General features: G+C 38.2%; 2 protein-coding genes across 5 annotated transcripts in view; both read right to left on the bottom strand.

Annotated features, from left to right (window-relative positions):
- On the bottom strand, positions 1–4,924 carry LOC108259247 (uncharacterized). Of its 3 annotated transcripts, XR_008393602.1 has the most exons (6): positions 4,813–4,924; positions 4,339–4,683; positions 3,996–4,124; positions 877–1,076; positions 397–747; positions 1–181 (listed from the first exon to the last, which is right to left on the bottom strand). XR_008393602.1 is itself a non-coding variant. In XM_017458537.3 (5 exons), exons 1-5 carry the CDS (start codon positions 4,835–4,837, stop codon positions 2,369–2,371), a joined length of 651 nt encoding a protein of 216 aa, XP_017314026.2. In that variant the 5' UTR covers positions 4,838–4,924; the 3' UTR covers positions 1,642–2,368. The 3 variants fall into 3 exon arrangements, 2 of the variants coding, with proteins under 2 accessions (XP_053532550.1, XP_017314026.2); XM_017458537.3 differs by lacking the exons at positions 1–181; positions 397–747; positions 877–1,076 and adding exons at positions 1,642–2,443; positions 2,628–2,704; XM_053676575.1 differs by lacking the exons at positions 1–181; positions 397–747 and having other exon boundaries at positions 813–1,076.
- An 11,879-nt stretch (positions 4,925–16,803) lies between these two features.
- Positions 16,804–18,295, bottom strand: part of LOC108259683 (CD276 antigen homolog) — a 2,393-nt gene continuing 901 nt past the window's right edge. The window contains exons 2-4 of one of the 2 annotated variants that reach the window (XM_017459343.3): positions 17,783–17,823; positions 17,345–17,656; positions 16,804–17,030 (exon numbers count right to left, since the gene is read on the bottom strand). In XM_017459343.3, the coding sequence (XP_017314832.1) occupies positions 16,912–17,030; positions 17,345–17,656; positions 17,783–17,823 (472 nt within the window). In that variant the 3' untranslated portion in view covers positions 16,804–16,911. The remainder of the gene's footprint in view (positions 17,031–17,344; positions 17,657–17,782; positions 17,824–18,295) is intronic. The other variant, XM_053676753.1, reaches the window with a different exon arrangement.

Genomic DNA, 18,295 nt, shown 5'->3' with positions numbered 1-18,295 from the left:
AATGATTATATATAAAACAGAAGAGATTAAGCTGGAGTATATTTACACTCACCTGCGACTACAGCAATGACGAGACAGTTTATTGTTCTGAGTACGATGAAGAGAATCCGCCAGAGTCCGACGTCTTCACATTGATCCGCTGTCTGATTCGGCCGCTGTTCAGTTTCACACGTCTGATTCTCTGGAAACGATACGGTGCACTTAATGTACAGTTTATGTACAAAGACAGAATTTTCTTTTGCAATGTGTTATATCAGACATAGAAGTAATGGCAAAATAATTAATAACAAAAAAAAGATTTTCATGCAATTTTAGAGTTTGTTTTAAATCACAGAATACAAGTTGAAATGATAAATGATTAAATTTCTCACAGAAATCGTCTCTCAGTGAACTCACCAGCTGAATGATTCCGGATGTAAAGTCTGATTCCACTGCTGATGTCGGGAGGTGAACCAGTTTGAGTTTGAATACAATAATACACTCCTAATTCATTAGTACTGATATTGTGTATAAATAAACTGCTGTTATATTGTAGTAAGAATCTCTTGCTGAAGGTCGTGTTACTGTATTCTGGCGTCAGCCTTCTACTTGAGAAAGAGCGTAATATAAACACCGGAGGTTCTGACGGCTTCATCAGGAACCAGAACACATCTCTTACAGACACCTCACACTTTAGAGTCACATTTTGTCCCAAATCTACCGACTTCTCTGTGAAACCTTCTGCAGCTCCACAGAACACAAGTAGACCTAGTAAAGAGGAAAGAAATACTTCATTGTGGTGATTCTCTGTTCATTAAGAAGTAATACTCAAATGTATCAATCAGGAAAGTACTCATTAAATACGATCAGTGATGTAGCTAAAGGAAATAAACTTACAGAAGTGAATGTGGAGGATCTTCATGATGAAACTTGATCTCTGTTCACAAGTTGTAAATAGTCAGTGAGGAAGCTTCAGACATGAAGAAGTTTAGAGCTACAGGACTGAGGGGGAAGTGACAGTTCAACTCGTTCTGACCGCAAGGGTTTTTTCACCTCATGTGTGTAGAAAAACATCTTCTCAACTCCCCAGATGATTTCTGGAGGCATTTCACAAAAGCAGTGAATTTATTTACTGATAAACAATTATAACTCTATTCGGTTTAGTCTCCCTGGTATAGGGGATTGGTTAGGGTCGGGGTGTTGAACTCACTGTAGGTAACGACTCACATTACACTTAGTCTAATGTCGAGTGGGCCGGGGGAAAAAAAAAACTAAACTTAAATCAGTTTAATGAGCAATAAAACATCACCAACTCCTCTTAAATGTGTTCATTTAACTGAGAGATACACATTCTGAATACACAAACTGAACTGAACACACTATATCTCCTACACAACACATGAGCACACTGCAGTTCATTACTAAATGATGGCTTTATGGTGTCTGGTTGCTGTGAAACCCCTTATTTAGTTCTTTTTTTTTAGAAAGAGACACAGTTACAGTGTTAAATGTTTCGCTTGTTAATGAAGAATTACATCATTAGCACATTCTGTCAGTAGCTGAGTTTACAGCCCTGAGTTTGTTGCTCCATTTTGCCCCCTAGTGGAATAACAGAGACTCACTCTTAAAAAATATATATTTTTTATTTTATTATTGCTCCACAAACAGCAGGGGAGTCAGTGCTACACTGTGTTTTATACACACACTCCTGTGTTCCTTTCCTTTTTCCTGCCTCTGTTCACAAACTAGAGGAGGAGTGGAAAAAACACGTCTGTAGGTGAACTGGCTCTAGATGTGAATGAGTGTGAGTGTGTGTGTGTGTGTGTGTGTGTGTGTGTACACACTTCAGCACACCAGTCCATCACTGATTATTTCCCTAGAACAGCACGACACAATGTTTAATTCTTTACAGATGAATAGAATCAGACACAGTGACACAGGTACAAGTTAGAAAGTGGGCCTTTGCTTGTAAGAACACACGCTTCATTCAGTAGACATCTGACTTGCAGTGGCTTTATGGCCTGCTGTTAAACAGTTACAAAGACAGCGAGAGGAGATGTGCAGTAAAGCTCCAGCCATCTTCCCTTCTGAAACATTACACTGTCAGCATCAGCAGCTAAATATGAGAAACATGGACAAAGGTTTAGTTTGATGATGTAGAGAAAATCTCCTGTGAGAATTTTACTGCAGAAGGTCACACTGAGAATGAGAAGCGATAGATGGAGCTGTACACCTTAGACGTGTGTGAGACGTGTTAGCGTGCAGAATGTAACCGCAATCATGCAGCACAGCTTATGAAAAAAGCAAAAGAATGACCAATGTGTGTGTGACTGTGTGTGACTGTGTGTGTGTGTGTGTGTGTGTGTGTGTGTGTGTGTGTGTGTGTGTGTTACACCACAGGGTGAAATGGAATAAACTCCACCACAGTGTAGCTGCTTTCTTTATGCGCTTTTGCCAACCAACTCTGTAAAAGAGCAAAAACATCATGAGGACTGTGTGTAGATGTATCTGTTAAACACATTTAAAGTGTTTTTTTTTTTTTTACTTCAAAATAGAATTGAACACACTGTACATACATAATACACTGTACACATTAACGTTGTGTATTAACAGAGTGTTAAGTGTGTATTTGTATCCAGTGAACTTACCTGTGATCCACTGACTTCTTGAAGCTTCACATCACAGTTTGGAGATTTGGTTTTTCCACAGCAGGTAACGATCGAGACTAAAACATCACAATGCAGTCTGAATAAACCGAGCTGACTCTAACACTGACTACGTTTACATGGACAGCAGTAATCTAATTATTGACCTTACTCTGAGTAAGATAATAATGTGATTAAGGTGTTTACATGAGTCGCTTTTAGAATACTCTGTTCATGTACCCGTTTTACGTGTTATAGAACATAATTAGATTAACGGCACACGTCATCACGTCACCGCGTCACGCCGACCGACGTCCCTCCAGAATTTCACGTATCAACATACAGTTGGTCTTCGTTATGGTACTGTATACAGTTTTGGGTGTTTTTATTTAATTTTTTTACAAAAGCTTTAAGTGCACTTAATTATTTGTCATGCTGTACGTGCAAATAGACGACTGCTTGAAGCCGTGGGCTGCATCCAAAACAGCGTACTTACCGTCTATATAGTAGCCGAGATTCATGTATTTTTCCTGCTACAGGCCTATAGTAGGCAAGTATGCGGTTTAGGACACAGCCGAACTCTCTTTTTCGCTGTAAAATGTTGAACACTGCCGTGTGTGATCGTGTCCTGTCGCAAAATGCGGTGAAAACTCTCACACGACGTTCATAATGTGATTAAGGTGTTTACATGTCTGTAATACACGTTGATAATGCGACTAAAACAGGAGTACTCCACACATCTTAATTCGATTAGTGTTTACTTCGAGTATGACCTTAATCAGATTAAGATCATTAAAAATTGCTGTTTACATGGTAGTTTCTTGATCACAGTATTGTCTTAATCGGGTTAATAGTGGATTATTGTTGTCCATGTAAACACGCTGAATGATTGTGGGATTCTTTTTTCTTACATTTAGTTATATTTTTGTTTCATACAACTCAAAAATCATTTATCCATCCATTTTCTGTAGCGCTTATCCTACACAGGGTTGTGGGGAACCTGGAGCCTATTCCACGGAACAAGGCGGGGGACACCTTGGACAGGGTGCCAACCCATCGCAGGGCACAATCACACACACACACTACGGACAATCTGGAAATGCCAATCAGCCTACAATTCAAGTCTTTGGACTGGAGATGAAAACCCCCAAAGCACGAGGAGAACATGCGATCGGCACGATTTGAACCGTTAATCCCTGAGGTGCAAGGCAACAATGCTAACCTCAAAGCCACCGTTACCCCCTCTTTTATTCACATAAATGATCAAATATTTAAATAATATTTACAAAATTATGGAAAGTTCATTATTAAAATATATAAATGATTATATATAAAACAGAAGAGATTAAGCTGGAGTATATTTACACTCACCTGCGACTACAGCAATGACGAGACAGTTTATTGTTCCGAGTACGATGAAGAGAATCCGCCAGAGTCCGACGTCTTCACATTGATCCGCTGTCTGATTCGGCCGCTGTTCAGTTTCACACGTCTGATTCTCTGGAAATGATACGGTGCACTTAATGTATGGTTTATGTACAAAGACAGAATTTTCTTTTGCAATGTGTTATATCAGACATAGAAGTAATGGCAAAATAATTAATAACAAAAAAAAAAATTCATGCAATTTTAGAGTTTGTTTTAAATCACAGAATACAAGTTGAAATCTAAAATGATTAAATTTCTCACAGAAATCGTCTCTCAGTGAACTCACCAGCTGAACGATTCCGGATGTAAAGTCTGATTCCACTGCTGGTGTTGTAAGGTGAACCAGTTTGAATACAATAATACACTCCTAATTCATTAGTACTGATATTGTGTATAAATAAACTGCTGTTATATTGCACTGAGAATCTCTTGCTGAAGGTTGTGTTTCTGTAATATGGCACCAGGATACTACTTGAGAAAGAGCGTAATATAAACACTGGAGGTTCTGACGGCTTCATCAGGAACCAGAGCACATTGTTTACAGACACCTCACACTTTAGAGTCACATTTTGTCCCAAATCTACAGACTTCTCTGTGAAACTTTCTGCAGCTCCACAGAACACATGTAGATCTAGTAAAGAGGAAAAAAATACTTCATTGTGGTGATTCTCTGTTCATTAAGAAGTAATACACAAATGTATCAATCAGGAAAGTACTCATTAAATACGATCAGTGATGTAGCTAAAGGAAATAAACTTACAGAAGTGAATGTGGAGGATCTTCATGATGAAACTTGATCTCTGTTCACAAGTTGTAAATAGTCAGTGAGGAAGCTTCAGACATGAAGAAGTTTAGAGCTACAGGACTGAGGGGGGAAGTGACAGTTCAACTCGCTCTGACCGCAAGGGTTTTTTCACCTCATGTGTGTAGAAAAACATCTTCTCAACTCCCCAGATGATTTCTGGAGGCATTTCACAAAAGCTGTGAATTTATTTACTGATAAACAATTATAACTCTATTCAGTTTAGTCTCCCTGGTATAGGGGATTGGTTAGGGTCGGGGTGTTGAACTCACTGTAGGTAACGTCTCACATTACACTTAGTCTAATGTCGAGTGGGCCGGGGGAAAAAAAACTAAACTTAAATCAGTTTAATGAGCAATAAAACATCACCAACTCCTCTTAAATGTGTTCATTTAACTGAGAGATACATTCTGAATACACAAACTGAACTGAACACACTATATCTCCTACACAACACATGAGCACATTGCAGTTCATTACTAAATAATGGCTTTATGGTGTCTGGTTGCTGTGAAACCCCTAATTTAGTTCTATTTTTTTTAGAAAGAGTTCTAAATGTTTCGCTTGTTAATGAAGAATTACATCATTAGCACATTCTGTTAGTAGCTGAGTTTACAGCCCTGAGTTTGTTGCTCCATTTTGCCCCCTAGTGGAATAACAGAGACTCACTCTTAAAAAAAAGATATTTTTTATTTTATTATTGCTCCACAAACAGCAGGGGAGTCAGTGCTACACTGTGTTTTATACACACACTCCTGTGTTCCTTTCCTTTTTCCTGCCTCTGTTCACAAACTAGAGGAGGAGTGGAAAAAACACGTCTGTAGGTGAACTGGCTCTAGATGTGAATGAGTGTATGTGTGTGTGTGTGTGTGTGTGTGTGTGTGTGTGTGTGTACACACACTTCATCACACCAGTCCATCACTGATTATTTCCCTAGAACAGCACGACACAGTGTTTAATTCCTTACAGATGAACAGAATAAGACACAGTGACACAGGTACAGGTTTGAAAGTGGGCCTTTGCTTGAAAGAACACACGCTTCCTTCAGTAGACATTTGACTTGCAGTGGCTTTATGGCCTGCTGTTAAACAGTTACAAAGACAGCGAGAGGAGATGTGCAGTAAAGCTCCAGCCATCTTCCCTTCTGAAACATTTCACTGTCAGCGTCAGTAGCTAAATATGACAAACATAGACCAAGTTTTAGTTTGATGATGTAGAGAAAATCTCCTGTGAGAATTTTACTGCAGAAGGTCACACTCTGAGAATGAGAAGTGATAGATGGAGCTGTACACCTTAGACGTGTGTGAGACGTATAAGCGTGCAGAATGTAACGCAATCATGCAGCACAGCTTATGAAAGAAAAAAAAAACAATGACCAATGTGTGTGTGTGTGTGTGTGTGTGTGTGGGTGTGTGTGTGTTACACCACAGGGTGAAACGGAATAAACTCCACCACAGTGTAGCTGCTTTCATTATGAGCTTTTGCCAACCAACTCTGTAAAAGAGCAAAAACATCATGAGGACTGTGTGTAGATGTATCTGTTAAACACATTTAAAGTGTTTGTTTTTTTTTTACTTCAAAATAGAATTTAACACACTGTACATACATAATACACTGTACACATTAACGTTGTGTATTAACAGAGTGTTAAGTGTGTATTTGTATCCAGTGAACTTACCTGTGATCCACTGACTTCTTGAAGCTTCACATCACAGTTTGGAGATTTGGTTTTTCCACAGCAGGTAACGATCGAGACTAAAACATCACAATGCAGTCTGAATCAACCGAGCTGACTCCAACACTGACTACGTTTACATGGACAGCAGTAATCTAATTATTGACCTTACTCTGAGTAAGATAATAAAGTGATTAAGGTGCTTACATGAGTCCCTTTTAGAATACTCTGTTCATGTACCCGTTTTACATGTTATAGAACATAATTAGATTAACAGCACACGTCATTATGTCACCGCGTCACGCCATCCGCCGTCCCTCCAGAATTTCACGTATCAATATACAGTTTGTCTTCATTATGGTACCGTATACAGTTTTGGGTGTTTTTATTTAATTTTTTTACAAACGCTTTAAGTGCAGTTAATTATTTGTCATGCTGTACGTGCAAATAGACTACTGCTTGAAGCCTTGGGCTGCGTCCCAAACCGCGTACTTACCGTCTATATAGTAGCCGAGATACATGTATTTTTCCCCGCTACAGGCCTATAGTAGGCAAGTATGCGGTTTGGGACGCAACCGTACTCTCTTGTTTGCCGTAAAATGTTGAACACTGCCATGTGTGATCGTGTCCTGTCGCAAAATGCAGTGAAAACTCTCACACGACGTTCATAATGTGATTAAGGTGTGTATATGTCTGTAATACACGTCGATAATGCGACTAAAACAGGAATACTCCACACATCTTAATTCGATTAGTGTTTACTTCGAGTATGACCTCAATCAGATTCAGGTAATTAAAAATTGCTGTTTACATGGTAGTTTCTTAATCACAGTATTGTCTTAATCGGGTTAATAGTGGATTATTGTTGTCCATGTAAACACACTGAATGATTGTAGGATTCTTTTTTCCTACATTTAGTTATATTTTTTTTTCATACAACTGAAAAATCAATTATCCATCCATTTTCTGTAGCGCTTGTCCTACACAGGGTTGTGGGGAACCTGGAGCCTATTCCACGGAACAAGGCGGGGGAAACCTTGGACAGGGTGCCAACCCATCGCAGGGCTCAAACACACACACACTACGGACAATCTGGAAATGCCAATCAGCCTACAATTCAAGTCTTTGGACTAGAGAGGAAAACCCCCAAAGCACGAGGACAACATGCAATCAGAGGAGGCACAATTCGAACCGTTAATCCCTGAGGTGCGAGGCAACAATGCTAACCTCAAAGCCACCGTTACCCCCTCTTTTATTCACAAAAATGATCAAATATTTAAATAATATTTACAAAATTATGGAAAGTTCATTATTAACATATATAAATGATTAGATATAAAACAGAAGAGATTAAAACTGCAGAATATTTACACTCACCTGCGACTACAGCAATGACGAGACAGTTTGTTGTTCCGAGTACGATGAAGAGAATCCGCCAGAGTCCGACGTCCTCACATTGATCCGCTGTCTGATTCGGCCGCTGTTCAGTTTCACACGTCTGATTCTCTGGAAATGATACGGTGCACTTAACGTATGGTTTATGTACAAAGACAGAATTTTCTTTTGCAATGCGATATATCAGACATTTAAGTAATGGCAAAATAATTAATAACAAAAAAAAAATTCATGCAATTTTAGAGTTTTAAATCACAGAATACAAGTTGAAATCTAAAATTATTAAATTTCCCACAGAAATCGTGTCTCAGTGAACTCACCAGCTGAATGATTCCGGATGTAAAGTCTGATTCCACTGCTGATGTCGGGAGGTGAACCAGTTTGAGTTTGAATACAATAATACACTCCTATTTCATTAGTACTGATATTGTGTATAAATAAACTGCTGTTATATTGCACTGAGAATCTCTTGCTGAAGGTCATGTTTCTGTATTCCGGCACTGAAGGTTTACTCATGAAAGAGCGTAAAATAAACACTGGAGGTTCTGACGGCTTCATCAGGAACCAGTACACATCTTTCACAGACACCTCACACTTTAGAGTCACATTTTGTCCCAAATCTACAGACTTCTCTGTGAAACTTTCTGCAGCTCCACAGAACACATGTAGGTCTAGGAAAGAGGGAAAAAATACTTAATTGTGGTGATTCTCTGTTCATTAAGAAGTAATACACAAATGTATCAATCAGGAAAGTACTCATTAAATACGATCAGTGATGTAGCTAAAGGAAATAAACTTACAGAAGTGAATGTGGAGGATCTTCATGATGAAACTTGATCTCTGTTCACAAGTTGTAAATAGTCAGTGAGGAAGCTTCAGACATGAAGAAGTTTAGAGCTACGGGACTGAGGGGGAAGTGACAGTTCAACTCGCTCTGACCGCAAGTTTTTTTTTCATCTCTTTGTGATGAAAACTTCAGCAATCATCTCATATGTGTAGAAAAACATCATCTCAACTTCCCAGTGATAAACACTTATAACTCTATTCAGTTTAGATTCCCTGGTTAGGATCGGCGTGTCGAACTCTTTAGGTAATGGCTCACATTACACTTAGTCTAATGTAGAGTGTGCTGGGGAAAAAACCCCAACCTAAATCAGTTTAATGAGCAATCACCAACATCACCAACTCTTCTTACATGTGTTCATTTATCTGCATTTATCTGAGAGATACATCCTGAATACACAAACTGAACTGAACACACTATGTCTCCTACACAACACATGAACACACTGCAGTTCGTTATTAAATGATGGCTTTATGGTGTCTGGTTGCTGTGAAACCCCTAATTTAGTTCTCTCTTCTTTTTTTTTTTTTTTTTTTTTTTTAAAGAGACACAGTTACAGTGTTAAATGTTTCACTTGTTAATGAAGAATTACATCATTAACACATTCTGTCAGTAGCTGCGTTTACAGCCCTGAGTTTGTTGCTCTGTTTTGCCCCCTAGTGGAATAACACAGACTTACTTTTTTTCCTTCAAATCTTTCAACTCCAATTCAGTCCACAAAACACATTAATCCCTCCAGGATTTTGCGATCGCTGAAATGAACATAAAATCAAGAAAACTCCACAATGTTCGAAGGAGCATACAATTTTTCAAAATTACCCCAGATTTTACACAGATTTGGGCCAGGGAAAAAACAGTGTTACAGACGGAAACACTGTTGAAGATTAGAAGAGGAATTACTCTAGAAGAATAATTTACTGGAACATTGGGCATGAGGTGGGAATACAACCCTGGATGTGACGCTAGACACAATCACACACTGATTCATATCTAGGGGCAACTTTTCATCATGCCACCTACTGGCATGTTTTCTAGAGGTGGGAGAAATCCTGAAAATTTCTTCATTTAAACTTCATTGTGACGTCAGAGCAGTAGACAAATAATATATAGCCTTATATATGACAAAAAAAAAAACCTCACCAACCATCAAATTAGCACCAGAATCACCAAACACATCACACATATTTCAGTAGAATCATTTTGTGTTTCACAGAATATCATTACCTTTAACGGGTTTTAGTATAAATCCTAAACTTCCTTCAGGAAAATGTGACAGATCCGACTATATTCAGACATACAACCACATGGCAAAATCAACATAAATAAATAAGTCTAAATGAAACAAACCTTGTATTCTTGTTACCAATTTAGATGTGTATACACATTGCTCATTGCTTATAAACAATGAGCTTAATATTTTATATGATTACGTTTATTCAACAACCTATTCTGTCAGAGTATCTTCCAAATACATAACAAATACTTAATGTCAAAGGAAATATCTGGCTAATCTGTTCACTTTCCTCCACAATATGTACAGACTGAAATGATGGTAGTGTTTAAGACCATTCAGTAACATTGGTCAATATTCGATTTTCGTTGGCCATTTTGTGATATCCGTGTGTCCGCTCGAGGTTTAGGTGCTTGTCCAGTGATTCTGTGCTCACATATACAATATTGAACACTTTTAGGTCTCAAGCATGACCCTAAAACAATTTATGACAGATTTATCGCTATATTTCTCATTAAGAAAACATTGAAACACACACGGAGGGAACCTGACTATTGGATGTTAAAGTGCTGAGTTGTAGCACAGCTCCCCTAGTGGTGGTCAGGATTTATGACATGGGCTTGTGCATTTACATCACAATTATCCAGTGTAGAAGCTTTTTATAAATAAATCAGAATCACATTTACACACATCACACTTTGAACAAACATAACATTATTGAAAAGGAAAAAAAAAAGACTAAAGTACTACCGTAAGTGCACAACAGGGGGCAGAATACTACAACAAAACAAAAGACATGTCTTCATCTGAAGTTCATCTCTACAGGGTTAAAAATTATTTTATATGACATAACACCTCTTTAACTTCATTGGCAGATAATTTTTAGACTCTAAAATCATATATATGTAATGTATTACATGCGATTAGGCACATAGATAAGCTAAATAAACTTATACGTACACCTAAGTACACTGAACCACTAGAATATCACAGAATAGTCTCATCTTCCATGGCTTATGGAATGTCTGGTTATGAATGGGTGTGTGAGTGTGTATGTGAATGTGCCCTGCAATGGACTACCCTGCCTTGTGCCTGGTGCTCCCTGGGATAGGCTCCAGGTTCCCCGTGACCCTGAAAAGGAGTAAGCGATATAGAAGCTGGATGGATGGTCGGATGGATGGTTATGTTTTGTACACTTTTTTGGCCACAAGCTTCAGGATTTTATGTTTAAAAGGAACTTTGGACTACTTTTAGTTTGTTAATGTGTGTGTGATGCTTTCTTTTACCATTCTACAGTAAAATTTATTCACCTTTATTCTGAGGATAGAGCAGCTCTGTGTGATACTTACTGCTAAGCTAAAACAGTGGTTCACAAACCAGGAACCGCCAGATGGTAGAAATTCTAGAACTTTTTAAAAATGTATTAATTTTTTTTATACATATTACCTGTATGTAAGTCAGGATTGTCAACCTGTGAACTATAATGTACATTCAAATGAGAAATATTAATAAATTAAATAAATTATACACAGCATACTAAGACACAGTGACACAAGGCTCACTGATGCGCATGGGGAGCGAAGGCTAGCCCGTCTGATCCGATCCTGCAGAAGAGCTACTGTAGTGCAAATTGCTGAAAAAGTTAATGCTGGCTCTGACAGAAAGGTGTCAGAACATATAGTGCATTGCAGCTATCTGCAGACTGGTCAGAGTGCCCATGCTAACCCCGGCCACCACCGAAAGCGCCTATAATGGGCATGTGAGCATCAGAACTGGACCATAGAGCAATGTAAGAAGGTGGCCTGGTCTGATGAATTACGTTTTCTTTTACATCATGTGGATGGCTGGGTGCATGTGTGAGTTGCTTACCTGGGGAAGAGATGGCACCAGGATGCACTATGGGAAGAAGGTGAGCCGGCAGAGGCAGTATGATGCTCTACACATACCACCTACCTAAACATTGTTGCAGACCAAGTACTCACTTTCCTGGAAATGGCCTTCCCTCAATGTCAGTGGCCTCTTTCAGCAGGATAATGCACCCTGACGCACTGCAACATTGTTCAGGAACGGTTTGAGGAACATGACAAAGAGTTTTGATTGAATCCAGTTCAATCCATGGAGACCACACCTCGGAACCTACAGGACTTAAAGGATCTGCTGCTAACGTCTTGGTACCAGATACCACAGCACTCCTTCAGAGGTCTTGTGGAGTCCAGACTTTGATGGGTCAGAGCTGTTTTATTGTATAAGGGGGATAAACACAATATCAGGCAGGTGGTTTTAATGTTATGGCTGATCGCTGCATAATGGAAATATCAAATCTGCAAAAAGCACACAAGAATATTCAGAATAAAAAGCTGCGTATGAGACAGTGGGTATAGGAAACACACATAAGAGATCCAGGAAACAACTGTTTTGACATAAAACAGGATGTGGCTCTATGAGCTTTAAAGGAAACTCACAGCAAGTTCCTTGAGCACCACAACATGAACGATGAGCAACAAAACAGTAAGTTTTCGACACGATTCCACTGTGTTTTGTGTTAGAAGGCATTTAACCTTGTTTTTTTTTATGAAAATGGAAGCTGTAAGCAGATACCGCAATAAAACTAGGTCTTAATACATTATACAATTGTTAAAAATGTTCTTTTGACCGACTTGAATGTTGCTCATGTTTGATGATACAGATATGCTGATATTTATTTATTGGTGTTACTAACAGTCACCTTTAGCAAACGTGCCGTTTCTGAGCTTCGAACTGAACAATGTAGTGGGGTTTTTTTTCCAAACAGAAAGTGTACTGATATTTTTGGACGAATAATTTAACATACACTTGCTGTAGTAATAGAAAAGCTAACAGGCACACAGCCAGTCATACATCAGTAGGGATGACAACACAATGACCTTTGAAAATGACGCATTTTAGATGATTTTTTTAATGGGAATAATACGGTTAAAGGCATGTTACTCTAAAAAGCTCTTCAAGTTGTAAATGTGAACTCCCTCGAAAGTACAGTAGAGGAAGCGAAAGTGATGAGGCATGTGATCATCTACCACATTCAGATTACATCCTTTTCAAAAAGGTGTAGATATAAAAATGTCATCAGCATAAATTGTCATCTGTTGACATAATAATACAACAGCATTTTAGTAATACATTTATTTCTTCATAAAAGCAGTGCAAATAAATCCCAGAGCTTTACAAACTATTTCCTAGTTACCTTCAAGGCCATTATGTAGGACAAAGCATAGAAATAAAGGATTGTAGCTATTATTAATACCAATTAAGGAAGGACTTGAAAAGTTTAATTTAATATATTTACCAAAAACAAAGAAAAAATATATATTTTTTAAAGCAACGTTACATACCTGGGACAAATATTGACAAACTGGGCATTAAAAGATATAAATACAAACCAAAAAAACACAATGGAAATAAATAAGCCAATAATAGCTGCTATAAAATTCATTTATGTAAAAATAATAATAATAATAAATATAAAATATCATCACCATCGTCATCATCATCATACAAGTTAAATTTTGTATTACACTATTTCGTCGTGGACTTCACGCCCTGTTTTAGCCACTACAGGCCAAATGTAGAGAAGCACGCAGTCATTTTATAACGACTAACTTTCAACCAAAAAAAAGGACTTTGGTTAAAATAAATTTTAAAAATGGAAACAAGTTGCTATTCCTGAAAAGAATTTTTTTGTGTTGACACAGAAGGAACATGATTGACAGTATTGTGAGGATAGCTCAGTGATTGTTGTGTGAATTGCATGCTGAAAGCAGATTGGCTGGATGGTTTTGAAGTAGCGCAGTGATGATTAACAATACAGTTGTTAAACAATACACTGATGCAGCGCACCAAATTTCAGATTAACTGGACTTCTGGTTCCTGAGAAACATTTATTGGATACTCCGTCCCCATCAATGACTTAGCAGACGTCCCCAGAACCTTATACTGAACGTGTCTTTCAGGTTGATTGACATATGGTGGCCATGTTTTACAAATCTCAAATTGTTTTTTTCCATCACTGAAGTTCACACTCTCCTGAGTAGTATGAAAACAAATTTGTGAAGATAGGCCAAAAATGTCCTAGCACTAGTTCACAAAATGTGTGCAAATTAGCAACAGAAAAAACCCTCTAAGTGGGCAGGGCTAAATTGTTCTCCACGCTTTTCTGTTTGGGAAACCCCAAGGAATCCGCGTGGTTGCTCTTTGGATGTAGGACTATTATTAATAGTCTCACAGTTCATGAGATTCAATGCTTCTGCTATAGTGCCACCATTAGGACCTGATTGGGACCATCTTGCTTGCCTGGGCTCGGACACAGAGTACTACGTCGGTATGATGTACGGTTTGGGTCTACAAAATTTGTTTCAGCAGAGAATCAGAATAAGAAGAAAATATAACATCCTAACAAATACAACACTAAGTGCTTGGACCCCCGAAAAACCCCAATATAATCCTAAACCAATAGGGACTGCTAATGAACACTGTTTGGAAAAATAGTAAGAACGAATCTAAGCAACCTCATGCAATTAAAAAATATCACACTGTACATACTTTTTCTGAAGGGTGCCAATAATTCTGTCTTTTTTTTTCTTTCTCTAATTAAACTGACAAAACCAAAATGTGCGGTTTAACTTATTACTCCTGGCTGAGTACTACCATATCCACCTCATGTCATGGACTTCTGCTGTTGGGAAATCAGTTAGTTGTGCATGATGGCTGCAGAAATTAGAAACTAGATTATAATGACCCTGGCTAGCTTGTGTGTGTATATATATAGACCTCTTATTGATTACAGGGTGTCCCAAAAGTCTCCATACATAGGGCATAGGGCAAATTAATACTTTTTTTTTTTTAAACAAAATTTTATTTTCTTTGTAAACATACAAGGACTCATCTCTGCCAGTTGTGTTAATGCAGCTGGTGTTGTAATTGCATGCTTGCTAGTCAACCATGAAAATGATTTCAATATGCCCATATTTAATTATATATATATATTTAATTATATATATATATATATATATATATATATATATATATATATATATATATACACACACACACACACACACATACACATATTTTTGTAAATATTTGATTGTACCTTTTCATGTGACAACACTGAAGAAATGACACTTTGCTACAATGTAAAGTAGTGAGTGTACAGCTTGTGTAACAGTGTAAATTTGCTGTCTCCTCAAAATAACTCAACACACAGACATTAATGTCTCAACCGCTGGCAACAAAAGTGAGTACACCCCTAAGTGAAAATGTCCAAATTGGGCCCAATTAGCCATTTTCCCTCCCGGGTGTCATGTGACTTGTTAGTGTTACAAGGTCTCAGGTGTGAATGGGGAGCAGGTGTTAAATTTGGTGTCATCACTCTCACACTGGAAGTTCAATATGGCACCTCATGGCAAAGAACTCTCTGAGGATCTGAAAAAAAAGAATTGTTGCTCTACATAAAGATGGCCTAGGCTATAAGAAGATGGCCAAGATCCTGACACTGAGCTGGAGCACGGTGGTCAAGACCATACAGCGGTTTAACAGGACAGGTCCCACTCAGAAAAAGCCTCACCATGGTCGAACAAAGAAGTTGAGTGCACGTGCTCAGCGTCGTATCCAGAGGTTGTGTTTGGGAAATAGACGTATGAGTGCTGCAGAGGTTGAAGGGGTAAGGGGGTCAGCCTGTCAGTGCTCAGACCATACGCCGCACACTACATCAAATTGGTCTGCATGGCTGTCGTCCCAGAAGGAAACCTCTTCTAAAGATGATGCACAAGAAAGCCCACAAACAGTTTGCTGAAGACAAGCAAACTAAGGACATGGATTACTGGAACCATGTCCTGTGGTCTGATGAGACCAAGATAAACTTATTTGGTTCAGATGGTGTCAAGCGTGTGTGGCGGCAACCAGGTGAGGAGTACAAAGACAAGTGTGTCTTGCCTACAGTCAAGCATGGTGGTGGGAGTGTCATGGTCTGGGGCTGCATGAGTGCTGCTGGCACTGGGGAGCTACAGTTCATTGAGGGAACCATGAATGCCAACATGTACTGTGACATACTGAAGCAGAGACTGGGCCGCAGGGCAGTATTCCAGCATGATAACGACCCCAAACACACCTCCAAGACGACCACTGCCTTGCTAAAGAAGCTGAGGGTGAAGGTGATGAACTGGCCAAGCATGTCTCCAGACCTAAACCCTATTGAGCATCTGTGGGGCATCCTCAAATGGAAGATGGAGAAGCACAAGGTCTCTAACATCCACCAGCTCCGTGATGTCATCATGGAGGAGTGGAAGAGGACTCCAGTGGCAACCTGTGAAGCTCTGGTGAACTCCATGCCCAAGAGGGTTAAGGCAGTGCTGGAAAATAATGGTGACCAGACAAAATATTGACACTTTGGGCCCAATTTGGACATTTTCACTTCGGGTTGTACTCACTTTTGTTGCCAGCGGTTTAGACATTAATGGCTGTGTGTTGAGTTATTTTGAGGGGACAGCAAATTTACACTGTTACACAAGCTGTACACTCACTACTTTACATTGTAGCAAAGTGTCATTTCTTCAGTGTCGTCACATGAAAAGATATAATCAAATATTTACAAAAATGTGAGGGGTGTAGTTACTTTTGTGAGATACTGTATGTGTGTGTGTGTGTGTATATATATATATATATATATATATATATATATATATATATATATATATATATATATATATATATATATATATATATATATATATATATATAATATAAACTAATTATGGAAAATTTGTTAATTTAAAAATTTTGGAAGACTTTTGGGATGTTCTTTAGATAAGTACTACTTTAAATGTAGTGAAGAAAAGCTTGGATAGCTGCTTTTTCCACACATTGGGCTTCATGACCTCTTCAGTCTGCGAGGCTGCGCAGTAGAACACATATGAGCAGAAACAGTGATGTACCGCTTGCTCTCTTCATGGTGCCACTGTTTCCCGGCTTAGGTGTCGGTTCTAAGACTCTTCTTTCTGCTGAACATACACACAAAAAAAGAAATCCCACAGCAGCTCAGTAAACAACATAACATTTTCAATATAGACCTTATACAAAACGCTTGTCTAAAGTCCCACATAGAAATCGTTGATGCACAAGCGGTGGTGGTTTCCATTGCACATTTACTTTTTTCACTTCCCTAATTCACCCACACTGAAATGCTAAGACAAAAGCAGATGAAACTTCTTACACTGTTTCTGAGGTTTTGTGTGACACATTCCAGAAAAAGACGGATAAGTGAAAATTATGCAGTTTTTTTTTTTTTTTTTATGAAAAGACCACCCATACACACCTTTAATCTTCAGTTGTACATAGACAGTAATGGAGTTAGGAATGTGGCAACTGTAAGGTCCCGGATCAGTGGGTTTCACATTACGCAGTCTGATGGAGTAATTCCCTTTTGCGAACTCTGATGGAAAACTGTCGACTCTGTCCCTGTACACAGCATCCTGGTCATGAAAATCCACTTCACCCGTGATGATGTCATACACCGACTTGCTGTTTTCATTCCGCCAGAACACATCCTTTTCATAGCGACCGACTGAACACGGTAAGATCACAGAGCCTCCGATATCAGCTTCAACTGTGACGCTCTGCATCGACACTTTATTAAAAAAAATAAATAAATAATAAAAAAAAGGCACACACACAATTGTGGGTACAAACAGGAAGTCAAATACACCTTCACAGCATATTGAATTTTGAAATTTAAGTGAGGTTAAGTACTTACCTTTATCTATAACAAGAAGAAGGGCAAACAGCAAATAACTTCTGAGGAAAAACAGACAGATGGAACGGTAGGACAGTTTTTTTAGTGCATCTACGCATTATAAGAGTGAAGTAGCAGTATACGGGTTTGATTATTTGGTTAAGGAATACATTTTAAAATCAAACTCCATCTATTTAAAGATCACAGTATTATATATATATATATATATATATATATATATATATATATATATAAATATATATAAATATATATATATATATATATATATATATATATATATATATATATATATATATATATACATATATATACATACACACACACACTGTGTATATTTATTGGGGGTGCCCACATACTTTTAGGCCTATAGTGTATATTGTATTCATCGCATCTTGGTGGGTATGGTGGGACACCAATGCTTGAGGTGATGATACTCCATGACTCATTCTTTACGACATAAGCTAATCTTCTCCTATGTGTAATACTTGATAATCCAAGAAAATAAAAAGTTAA

Source organism: Ictalurus punctatus, chromosome 27, assembly GCF_001660625.3.
Source record: "Ictalurus punctatus breed USDA103 chromosome 27, Coco_2.0, whole genome shotgun sequence".
NCBI lineage: Eukaryota > Metazoa > Chordata > Actinopteri > Siluriformes > Ictaluridae > Ictalurus > Ictalurus punctatus.
The sequence above is the reverse complement of the archived record's forward strand: the minus strand, read 5'-3'. Positions and strand labels throughout refer to the sequence as shown.

Bases quoted from the DNA above. Each gene is read 5' to 3' on its own strand.
- LOC108259247 (XM_017458537.3), bottom strand. From the start codon at position 4,837: ATGAAGATCCTCCACATTCACTTCT. The intron at 4,125-4,338 runs GTGAGTTCACTG...TATCATTTCCAG, and splicing joins CATCCGGAATCGTTCAGCTG to AGAATCAGACGTGTGAAACT. The intron at 2,705-3,995 runs GTGAGTGTAAAT...GTGATGTTTTAG, and splicing joins CGTCATTGCTGTAGTCGCAG to TCTCGATCGTTACCTGCTGT.